The 12,494-nt window shown below is 47.4% G+C and overlaps 1 protein-coding gene across 4 annotated transcripts in view; it reads right to left on the reverse strand.

The window, feature by feature from the left end:
* The window catches only part of RUSC2 (RUN and SH3 domain containing 2), a 64,385-nt gene that overhangs the window by 15,711 nt on the left and 36,180 nt on the right, over positions 1-12,494 (reverse strand). For 3 of the 4 annotated variants that reach the window (XM_062599648.1, XM_062599650.1, XM_062599647.1), the window contains exon 2: positions 2,553-4,631. In XM_062599648.1, the coding sequence (XP_062455632.1) occupies positions 2,553-4,524 (1,972 nt within the window). In that variant the 5' untranslated portion in view covers positions 4,525-4,631. The remainder of the gene's footprint in view (positions 1-2,552; positions 4,632-12,494) is intronic. The other variant, XM_062599649.1, reaches the window with a different exon arrangement.

The following is a 12,494-nucleotide window of genomic DNA, read 5'->3' on the forward strand; positions in this document are numbered from 1 at the left end:
TGGGCAGAGAGGAACCTCCTGAGGTTCAACAAGGACAAGTGCAGAGTCCTGCACCTAGGGAAAAATAACCCTAGGCACCAGTACAGGCTGGGGGCTGACCTTCTGGAGAGCAGCACTGCAGAGAAGGCCCTGGGAGTGCTGGTGGATGACAAGCTGACCACGAGCCAGCAATGTGCCCTTGTGGCCAAGAAGGCCAATGGTCTCCTGGGGTGCATTGGGAAGAGTGTTGCCAGCAGGTCGAGGGAAGTGATCCTGCCCCTCTACTCAGCCCTGGGGAGGCCTTGAGTACTGTGTCCAGTTCTGGGTTCCCCAGTACAAGAGAGACATGAAGCTACTGCAGAGAGTCCAGCCTAGGGCTACAAAGATGATCAGAGGGCTGGAGCATCTGCCCTATGAGGAACGGCTGTGAGAGCTGGGCCTGTTCAGCCTGAGGAAGAGAAGACTGAGGGGGGATCTTACCAATGTGTACAAGTACCTGAAGGGAGGATGTCAAGGGGATGGGGACAAACTCTTTTCAGTTGTCCCATGTGACAGGACAAGAGGCAATGGGCAGAAACTGAACCACAGGCAGTTCCACCTGAATGTGAGTGGGAACTTCTTCCCTGTGAGAGTGATGGAGCACTGGAACAGGATCCACAGAGAGGTTGTGGAGTCTCTTTCTCTGGAGATCTTCAAGGCCTGCCTGGATGCAACCCTGTCTAATGTGCTCTGGGTGACCCTGCTGAGCAGGGAGGTTGGACTAGATGATCTCCAGAGGTCCCTTCCAACCTTACCGATTCTACGATTCTATGATTCAATGCTGGGCCATATCCTGTCTGCTTATGCTTACAGCTCCTGATAGGGCCACTACATCCAGAGACACAGCTGAAGCATGACACACTGTGACAACACACACACACACACACACACACACGCGTACATGCACACGCACAGAGCACTGGATGCACACATAGGACTGCCTGGGCTCCTTGATTTACAGCCACACAGCAACCCAGCAGAGCACAGCAGGCTCTGCATCCTCTGCCCTTCCTCCAGAACTGCCTTTGAGCAGAGTTCTGCCCTAAAAAACTCCAAGCTTACAGTATACCCTGGGACACAGAGGAGCTTAGGGCCTTCAGGACTTATTCCAAGCAGAGCTCTAGTGTTAACTGAAGCCTATGGGGTGTGCCAGGTCTCTCTTCCTATAGTTAGCACTTTACAGGGCTTTCTTTCCCTCCGGTCCCTTCTCAGATCATTCAGGCTTCATGCTATTCTCAAGTGGAGCAAGGCAGCTCTGTGTCTATCTGTGGCTACAGGCAGGGTTTTCTGCACAGCACTAACATGCAGGTCACATCCCACTACAGGTCACAGGAAGAGGCTGCACAAGGGCCATGGCTGTGGGAACTGGAGGGATACATTGCCCTGAGAGCTGCCAGTTGCCCCCTTCTCCCACTCGCTGAGCAGCTCTTGCCCCCTCCAAGCAATTCCTCCACAAACCAAGAGGGCTGCTCCCTTTGTTGTCTTCTCCCAGCAGGGATCTGCTTTCCAAGTAGCAATCACAGGTTCAAGGCTCAGTATATAAACAGATCAACCCTCCCCCCCAAACTCTTGCTCCACAGTCTAAAATCTCCCCAACACTTGCAGTACAAAACACTACCCCTGCAGTGAATGAATTGTTCTTCCGATCTCTTACTATAAATCTTCAGTCAGGGCTCTGGCACATTAGAGGCTATCTAACACAGCAGTCTGGTCAGCACCTCATTTTAGACAGGCTCTTACCTGTGAAGTGGGTACAAGAACTGCCTGATCCCTGAGGCAGGGATATAGATCATCTGCTGTGCTGGAGGAACAGCTGTACTTCAGCCACTTATAGAGCTGCATAGGTCGTACAGCTCCCTCACCAGGACAAGTAATGGCAATATCAGTGTGGAAAGTGATTCATGTAAAGGGCTTTCCTGCAGAGGGAACTAGAAAAACTACTCTGGTGATGGCTATGCTCTTTTCTATAGGAATCCTTGCTGCAATTCCATACACTGTGGAAGATAGAGCCAGGATACTCCAGATGAATGGGATTCCCCAGAAAAGACACCACTGCTCCTCTAATGTCTACAGGGCTCATACTGTAAATTGTGGCAGACCCTGTGTGAGCTTCCTGGGCCTTGCATTGAGAAGAATCTGCTCTCTATACCTTCTCTTCCCCCTCATGCAGCTCCAAAGAGGAAGGGATAAAAAATACCTAATTGTTCCCTTCCCTGCCTCTGCTGGGAACCTGGCTCTGTTGAGCATCCTCAAATCCCTGCCTTGGGAGCTAAAGGCAGTCCCTTATGGGACTGGAGGCATACAACTCCATGGAATAGAGTCAGAATAAGACAATTCTCCAAGAAATTGCACAAATCCTGAGTGCTAATGTCATTTCCTGACATTTCCTGACTGTCATTTCTCTGGTAGGCCAGAGAACAAACTGCAGAGGCAAAGGTCTCCCATTGTCATGCAGGTTCCTCTGTTGCTCCCCTTATTTCCCAAAGGGCAACCTTTCTTTTTATGTCTCCATTCTGCCTATTTAGGTTCCTTACCGTCTGCTCGGACTCTAACATTTCTTTGTCCACGGCCACTGGCAGAGCTACCTGAGCAGCTGGCATCGGCCTCTGTGAGCAAGGAGAGAGAGACTTGCTCACCTGCCCCATGCCCACCAGGGACGGTCTCACTGGAGCCTAAGTCTTTGGTGGAACACAAAGCCTGGCCATCTCTAAAGGTGTGATCCAAGCAGAAGCCCTCGCAGCTCCGGTTCAGGCCATGGACAAAGGGCATGGGCGGAAGACTCTGGCTGCGGCGAGCTCTTTCTTCAAGAAAGGTTGGGCAATCCCGCTGTGTCTCAGGAATAGGAGAGAACTCCAAGGAGGAATCACCACTGGATCGGAGAGGCGGAGAAGAGCCATTCTTCTTCCTGCCTTTAGCCAGCTCAGCAAAAGACGTCACTCGTTTTGGGGGAGAACTCTGGATAGGTATTGCTGGACTTTCACTCAACTTAACGGGACAGCTCACCATGCGCTCCAGAGAGCCCAGTCGGCTGCTAGGACTCCTGTCCAGGTTCTGATCGTAGCTCCTGGAACGCTGCCGGCCTGTGTTCAGGTTAGGTGGCGACACATTTACATAGACCTGACCCTCAATCATATTCTGTGTGGTTTCTCCCTTTGTCTCCACCTCACTGCATTCCGCATTGCTTTCTTCTTGTCTCAAGTCAGGCCTTCTAAACAGGTAGTATTCACTGGGCTGGGCTGGGCTACCTTTGGTGTGGTCTTCTGAGCAGCTAGTTATGGAAGACCCTGCTGGACTAGGGGATGACTGGGAAGACAAGTCACACGTGACTAACTTATAATAATTCTGAGTGGCCACAACGAGTCGTGCTTGGCTCTGGAAGCAGGCAGTGAGATCTGAGCTCTCTGAAGTGCAAGGCTCACAGTGGAGGTGGTAGGAGTTGCAGTTAGCATCAAGGACAGGTGAGGAGGAGTGGCGACATCCACACACCTTCCCTGAACTCTCTGGATGATGCGACTCACAAGACATCTTGGATTCTGTAGGTGATGAATGCAAATCCAGATAAAAAGCCCCTGTGTCTGAGTGGCTGCAGAAGGAAGAGTCACAGGACAGATTGGCTGAATTCAAGTTAGACCGAGAATGGCCATTCATTTTGTTATAGAGAGCACTGAAGTTTACCAACACTCCATCAGAGCTGTTGCAGGAAGAGTCACTGATGTAGCCCATCTGCTGGTCAATCACTTCTGAATGACTTGATGAACTGTAGCACCGACAGTGCTGGAGCTCTGAGCTTGAACAGCTGCATGTCCGGCTGTGCAGAGCATCCTGATTCCTCAGTGCTTCACCTGTGTTCTGGTTCCATTCCTGGTCGCCACCATCAAACAAAAAGCTAGAAGAGCTCCCACGATGGCAGCTGCATTCATCCAGCTCCATGCGTTCTGAGGCCTGGCGGCACCGGTTGACATTGTTCCTCTTCTGGACATCATCACTGCTGATTTTGTCCTCTTGCCCATCCACTACACCAGACCGACTGGCCATGTTCCAGGACTTCACAATGTGGTTGGAGTCATGGAGGTGGAAAGGGGGCAAGGACAGGTCGTGCAGGTGAAAGGGAGGTTTTCCAGACACAAGGGAGTTGTGAAGGTGGAAAGATTTTTGACCTAAGTCATCCCCAAAGATACTGAGGTCTTCACCCTCATTCAACAGGAAAGGGTTGTGCCGCTTACTGACACTAGGGACAATCAAGTCCCTTGCTTTGCCTTCTTTGTTGTTTGAGGCCTCTGATGAGGTTTCTGAGGTTTGGAGAAAGCTGCTGTATACCAAGGAGTCAGTCTGTGAAAGGTCTCTGTCTGGAAGGACAGAGGTCCGTGTAATGCCTAGCTCTGGCTGGCAGAAGGGGTTGGTCCTTTTGTTCACAGAGCAGCACTGTCTGTCAGGGACCTGGCAATGCACCAGGGGAATGTGATGGACAATCAGTGTCTCGCCGGTCAGCTTTGGTGGACTATCCATGGTGAGGAATGCTCTTCAGGACATCCGTTAAGCTGGCACAACCCATGGACAGGTTAGGGTGTGCATGAGAGGCTGGGAGGACACTTCTCATTAGAGAATTCAGATACCTAGAGAAAAAGAAAAAAACACAGAGGAAGTCACCTCTCACGAAAGGCAGTAACAGTTTAAAGCATTCTTGGTTTGACTGAAGACTGCATGCCCTAAACAGATTGGCTTCTTCTCAGCACAATTACTAGGGTCCTCAGCTCTCCTTCTTCGGGGAAAGCATTACAATGAAAAGCAAGTATGTCCCCCTCCAGACTCCTAGGATAAGACTTGTGCTTCCAACTGACCCCTCTCAAACCTATCTGAAGCCAGTAAACTGATTTCACTCAAGTGACCAAAGTGCTGCACAGGTTCTGCTCAGGATACTACTCTGCAATGATAATGACACTGCAAACTCACAGGAAATTAAGCAGATAGCACATAAATGCCCTCTGATGAGGGCAGTCTATCTTCTTGCATTGGATTCAGTATCTTTTTCCCTGCCTCTCAGTCTTGAACTTTCCTTTAAGGACAAAACCCTTAACTGTGCTGGCAGATCTCATAGCATTAGAGATATGGAAGTCCAGGCCAGTCCTGGAACAGGAAAGCAGGAACACCCATTCGTCTCTGAAGTCAAGGAGCCCCCATGAAGCCCTAAACTCTGTTAATGGTACCAGGGGAACAAATCAAAGTGGGCACACTATTTAGGCACACAAGTGCTTCTCATGTTATGAGGAACAGATGACTTTAGTGAGCCCTTGGGGAGCTACCATTGAAGGTTAAATACATCCTGTACAGCACCTTGGATTTTATTAACCTTTTGCTGATGACAATTGTAGGGCGGATGGCTCACGATTTCCTGCCATTTTGCCACACTGTCTGTAGCACTTATCTACTGCACTTCAGAGCAGTACCACGGTAACAGTCCACAATCCCAGGAGCCATACAAGGAGGGTACTAAGAGCCCAGCTGCATCAGTAGTCAGTAAATAGCAAGTTGTCATAAGGCTAGAGAATGACGTTTATTAGCATTTGACACTGGAGAACAGGGAATATGTTCACTCTTCCTTCCCCAGCTGCCTCAGAGGACCAAGCAAGTAATCCCTGGAAAACCTGGTGGGTGTTTTCCCTCTTGCATTCCCTTCCATACTTCAGAGAAGCCAGTGCAGAGGCGTGCATGGAACGGCGGCTAACGGAGAAACCACAAAAGACATTGCTGAACCAGGACAGTCTTGAGGGATTTAAGAAGGAATTAGAACTTCAAGGATCAAGTTCTCCGCCTCTAAACTCTGGCCCAAACACTGTTGGCCAGCAATCCACATCCCACATTTCATCTAAGCATCCTCAGCGCTCACAGTGTCCTGATGCCCCATGCTGTGATCCTGCTCTGGACACCAAGACCCCTGCATCTGCTGCCATCATCAACCTCCAGAACTTAGGAAGTAATATCCACAGTATCTAGGCCTTCATCTACTTTACCTCAGTATTTGTGACTATGGGATGATAATGAATTTGCAGAAGAGCTACAAGGGCACATGGGAGCCCAGAAGGGAAATTAAGAAAAGTGGGATAAGACAAGTCAGGATAATGTAAACAATGAGACAGCTCTAGAGAAGGAAGCTTCAGTTCTTCCAGACTCACAGCAAAAGAACAGCAATTAAAAGATACTAAAATAAAACTGATCAAAAGTACTTTCCTCCCACGCATAACAGTGCGTCTCAGAGACATAGGATGTGTTGGCAGGGAAAAAACAGAAAGATGGAAATGGACCTGCTGTTTACAGTAAACACGCATTGATGTAAGAGTTAACACTAACACCAGTGTTAGCAAGGAGACAAACCTGTGGTTCAGGCTAGACTCTACCAGAGATAAGCATGAGATCCACACAGGGGATGCAGACCCTTGCACCTCCTTCTCCAGGGGATGCTTCACCCAGGATAAGGCTCTGAGGTAGAGAGGACACTTGGACCACATTCAGCTAGGCTATCACATGATCCTAGGTGCTCACCAACTATAGATTCCTTAATGTCCATATAACCCTTCACTCCCCCTTCAGTGACTCCTCTGTCTGACAAGCCTCTGGCTTGTCTTTCCCACATTCTCTGCTGCAGTGGCTGAAAGGGATAAGTCAGTTCTCAGCCTTGATTCCCGGGAGATCTTTTACATCAGGCATTCCCAAGCTCACATTGTTCAAGAACCACCATTAGTAACAGCAGCTCCTGGCTCTGCGCCTAGCACACACATACACTGGTGTTCAGCAGCCAGGGCAATATTCATGCCCCATTCTGAAGCAGCTGAAGCAGCCCCAATTTACCTTATTCCTCCTGCACCACCAAGGGAAAAAGGTTGTGCCTGGGTCCCCTAGTCCCTGTCTATTCATTCCTCTGCCTTTGCTGGTACCTTTGCGGCTGGTTGTAAGGTTTAGACCCTCTCTCTGTAAATGGTTGCTGCGAATCCATTACCAGCACCAGCACAGATTTGCTGGCAAGTCCTGCTGAGTAACACAGGCCTCACTTTGGTGCAGATGTTGCTGTGGGAGGACAAGGTTTGCACAGGCACACTTTGACATTTGACAGCAAAATGTCAGAGAGCTGACACACAGCCATTTCCCAACTGTCTCTCTGGAACTCTGGCTGCATCATGCAACTCTGCCCTGCTATTTGGTTTCAATGGCAGCAAAGGCTCCCTCTGTGATTCAGTCACAGATGCTGCAATGGACAGATGCCTGTTCTGCTTGCACCCTCAGCCTGCTCCCAGGCAAGGCTCTGAGGGTCAATATTGCAGGAAGCATTCTAACAACTTCCCTAGGGATACACATGACTTCTTTTGTGCCCTAGATACCCATCTCTCCATTGGAATCCCTTTCCTGGTTTCCACCTGTCTCAGGGATTATGGGGAAGTCAAGCAGTAGCAGGCTTTGATCAGCTTGCTGTAAAGCCCTCACACTCCTTTGCAAGCAACAGTTCTCAGAAATGTGAATAGGCAGTTTGTATCAGACACTTTTTGCCAAATCATTTCACTCTTCTCATTTATCACTCGTAATACCATAAGCCCACAATGTGCTGAATCTTCCTCAGTCCTACACAAACAACAGCAAATGTAGCATCTGGCAGTGATGCCAGCTCAGAAAAGCATGCCATGGCAGTACAAGGCAGGAGATAAGATAGGTGCAGGCACACAATGAGCATCATGACTCTGAACACATCAGTTTGACAGCCATTTTGATTGCAAACGTCAAAATTCTTTACCTCCTCCTCCTGCAGCTTTGCAGAGAAGCTGTAGAAGACCTCCAAGCCAGCTCCAAACCAGCCTGCATGGCTCTGCTTCAATTAGGAGAGGGCTAGTGCAAATACCAGGCATGCTTTTGAGTGCTGATGCATTAGGTGTAGCAGTCACATACCTCCAGACATATCCCACTTTCTGTTATTGCCCTAATGACACTTTTGGAGCTCCATTACTGATTGCTTAATACCCTGCTCTGCTCAACACTGTTAGCTGCACAGATGAAGTGACCAAGTTCAAGAGATAATGAAGCATAATGAAGATACAATGCAATAGCAGGGGAAGGCATGCAGAGATTTAAGAGATAAATATGATTTAAATACAAAAGGATACTATATATAGCATAGAGGCAGGAGCAAGATCCTCAGAACTGCCAAATGGAAGAGATACTGCCTTATCAGAGACAGGCTTTTCTGAACAGATGACTGTTTCTACAAATCCCAGCCACTTTATCCATGAGACTGAATGCACAACATAAATCTTCTACCATTATGGTTCTTGCTGCTTCTTTCTGTATGACTGTGGTTTCATTGTCATCATCTTCCTCAGATGAACCACGACAAATCAAGTCACTTAAGGGTGGGTGAAAAATGGGAAAACAGGACTAATGGCTGGGAATTCAATCTTACTGATGAACTGGCAAAAATTCTTTTGCACTGCAGCTGCACATTCTTGTGAAGATTGTTCTGTAAGAATTCCTGATTCCTGTGGGGCATTTGCATCAACATGTCCAAAGAAGCTATACAGCCCTACAGAATAAGAATCAGTAAAAATGCTTCAAAAAAACATGTATCTTCTCTTCGCTCCATGCGGAGAAATATATTCAGGTCATTCATTATAAGTTTATCTCAGCGCCAGAAGCTTGAGAGAAGAATCCAAACTACAAGTCAAATCACCAAATCACAGAATGGTTGAGGTTGAAGGGACCTTTGGAGATCATCTAGTCCAACCCCCCCTGCTCTCTTGAGACATTCCACACGACTCCCAGTTTGGGGATCTTGGGGCTCAAACAACTGCTCATTGACTCAGGCTTCAGTTTCTAGGATTCCAGTAACACAGTTAGTCCCTGCCACAGCTTTGCTACTCCAAAGGCTGCCAAAAAGTACTGAATGGTTTAAGAAAAATCAACAGGACAATTCCAGCAAACTAGAGGGTATTCAGAGAACAGTCTGAGTGAACAGCAAGGGGCATGGAATGAGTGGCTTGGGGACAGGATTGAGCTATTCGAGTAAGAAAAATAGGATTTGGGAAGCCTCTAAGTTGTTGCATGGTAGAATTAGCCAGTGCTATTTGTTTGGATATTCATTCATTTCTAGGCAGCTAACACATCACTGCCAAATTCACACCTTCATTAAATCATTTAATAAATCATTTCGCACATTTAATGAAAGAAAAGGTGTAAAAGGAAATACTAGTTGTTTGATTCTTCTTAAACTTCCAGCTCTCCTTCCCTGCCTCAGGGAACACAGAGCATAGTGAGGTTGGTCTGCCGGGTCCTAGAATGAATTTTCTAGCATCTAATGTTTATAAGGGACCTGCTGCAAGACAGAAAGACTAAATATTTCCTAAATTCTGCTTCAGCTCAGGGCAGTTCTTCTTGTGCTCCTGAGTAAGTCATGATTACTGAAAAGATCACTTCCATTTTCTTTCCACAGCTAGGTGCCAGATGATTTTCCAGAGGTTTCCAGGACAGCTTGACTAAGAAGCCAAAATGTATCATTATATCCCAGAATTATATATGATTACAATGTGTTCAAAATGGAAACTGCAGTATGTGACACCATATGACAACCAATTACAGCCTTTGTGCATATGGCAGCAAGGAGCTGCTTAAGTCAGGGGTGAGAAGCTTGCTAACAGTAATGGTAGGTGAGCAAGGAAAGAATCATAGAATCAGTAAGGTTGGAACGGACCTCTGGAGATCATCTAGTCCAACCTCCCTGCTCAGCAGGGTCACCTAGAGCATGTCAGACAGTGTGGCATCCAGGTGGGCCTTGAACATCTCCAGAGAAGGAGACTCCACAACCTCTTTGCGCAACCTGGTCCAGTGCTCCGTCACTCTCACAGGGAAGAAATTCCCCCTCACGCTCAGGCAGAACTGCCTGTGGTTCAATTTCTGCCCATTGCCTCTTGTCCTGTCACATGGGACAACTGAAAAGAGTTTGTCCCTGTCCCCTTGACACTCTCCCTTCAGGCACTTACAGAAATTGAAGAAAAGGAAGACTGTATATTCCAGGTGATGACAACTAGCATGAGGCAGGTACCTTCCAGTAAGAAGTAAAGAAGCCCCAGTTGCTTCAGTATTTTGACTTAGAGAAGACATTAGAGACATTTGTTCAAGGAGCAAATCTACACCAGCTATCATGCTGGCTGGACAGTGACCTGACAAGTCTCTCCCGTTTCTGTTTCTGTGCTCTCTTGCTCCATGACTCACCATTCGGCATGTGGCACTCAGCAGTAGCCAGTTATAGGCCCTGACTCACAGGCATCAGCGGAGGTGAGCTGGGTTTGAGTCTGCTCCTCCTTCTTGCCATCAAGCCTCTGTCCCAACCCCCACCTTATATGCTCCTAATTACCATATGCAAATCCACAAAGGAGAAAAAGACTTTGATGTTTCCAGCTGCTAATATCACACTTAGATTACTGCTGAATTAAACTGCAAACACAGTAAATCCTTTCGTATCACAGACACTCAAGTAGCAACAGCAGCTGCTGCAGAAGGAGCTGTATTTCTATAGCATCTTTCTGTCTGAACACTCTGAAAGCATGTTAATGATTTTACAGGAACAGGAATCTCAATTCTTTTCTGAAACGTGGATCCGTCTGGGTGTTTGTGCCTGGCTGCTATATGATTCCCAAAGAGCATTAGGGACCCATGCAAATAAGAAAAATCCACTAAGATAACGAAACTGCTGGGCAGAATCTAGCTAAGATGCCAAGTTTTACTCTTCTTTACCACCGAACTTCTGACAAACAGAATATGGTGCCTAGATGCCAGCCAGGGAGCAGAGCCCTGCCACCTAACTCCCTGCCTCATTTTCAATGACATCTCATAAGTCAGCCTTTCCACCCCGGCCAGGCTGATCTGCTCTGAATGTGCCTGGTATCTGCCAGAGACTGTACAACTTTGATCAGGGCTTCGCCACAAAGGAAGGTTGTGACTATCAGCTGGCTGCCTGATGAATATGCTCCTTTTCCAGATATGGCTGAGCAACCATAGGCTTCAGTCAAGTAGTGGAAACAATACAGCAGGCAGTTCTGGGTGAACCAGAGTCAAGGAGAGTAGAAGTACTGCCTGAAGATCTTCCCACCACTTCTACACTGCTGGGAGTTCAAAAATTTCTACCACAACAACCACAGCAAGGCATGGAATAAACAACCTCACTGACACAGTCAGGCCTGAAACTCAGTGTGGCTTCATGGATCAAAGCTGAACTGTGCCTGGAGATACACAAAATGCCAAGGCTGCTCCTGAAGTCTCTGTTATAGGGCTACAGGCAACTGCAATTCAGCAAGTTGTTCAGGTGTGCTCTGCAGGAGCAAAGGCTCCCCAGATCATAAAAAGCAGAGGAGAGGGTACAGCTGCTTCATGTAATAGCACTGGAGATTTCAGGGTTGCTGGGAATCTAAAGCATCCCCAAAACTGCCATGTTTTAGGAAGGTCTCTCAATGAAAGGTCACAAATCACTCTTGCTGGGCCCTCAGGACTTTTCCCCCCAAACATTTACCAGAATCCAGCTATCCAGCTTCAGACAACTTGACCATGCCCTGACCCTGATAATTTCAGAACTAGGTTTCACCTGCACAAAGAAAAACAAATGAGGAGAGCTCCACCTCAGAAAGTTCTAGATCCCCTGTGACCTTCATGACTTGGCAAAGACAGTAAGCTAAACCCTAAAAGGAACAAATTAGGTCCGTCATCACAGTAAACAAGATTATACTACAATACGGGTCAGCCATGGAGACTTCAGCCACTCCTTAGCTGCCTATCTTTACTGTTGCTTACTCTATATCCAGATTAAAACCAGCATGGCATTTCTGTCCAGACCACAGCTTGTAGGAATCACAGCTACAGAACCATCTTGAAGCCTCACTGCAAGGGAAAAGTACCCAAGACCACTGAAGAAAGCCTAAGAAATAAGGAACTCAGTGTTAAGATAGCTGAGATAAAAGAGTCTGTAAAATCATGCCTCCTGTCCTTTCAGACAAAAACTTCACATATACAACAATCTATCAAAAACCAGTCATTTCTGAGACGGCAGATTATAGATATATGATCTCATGTAGCAACATAGCAAGAGTAGGACAGGCAGCAAACGTGGATAGCAGTCAGCTGAGAATAAAGAAAAACCTCAGGAGGACCAAGCTTCTGAAATAATTAAGGTACCATCCGACCTCACAACCCACTGTAACTAACTACACAGAACCTTGAGATGGATGAATACAGCAAGAGATTTCAAAAAACCCTAGTATGATCATTTTCAGACTTGTACAAAGCAGCTCTATGATGACCTCACTACCAGGACTAGGTAGCCATGTCCCAGTGAATGGGAGAAGTAATGCAGATGGGGCATAACCTAGCAGTGACGAACATCAGCTCTGTCAGACAGCCAGGATACCTGCATCCACAGAGCCTCATTATTTTTAAATGATGCAACCCTAAAT

This window comes from Rhea pennata, chromosome Z, assembly GCF_028389875.1.
Source record: "Rhea pennata isolate bPtePen1 chromosome Z, bPtePen1.pri, whole genome shotgun sequence".
Taxonomy (NCBI): Eukaryota; Metazoa; Chordata; class Aves; order Rheiformes; family Rheidae; genus Rhea; species Rhea pennata.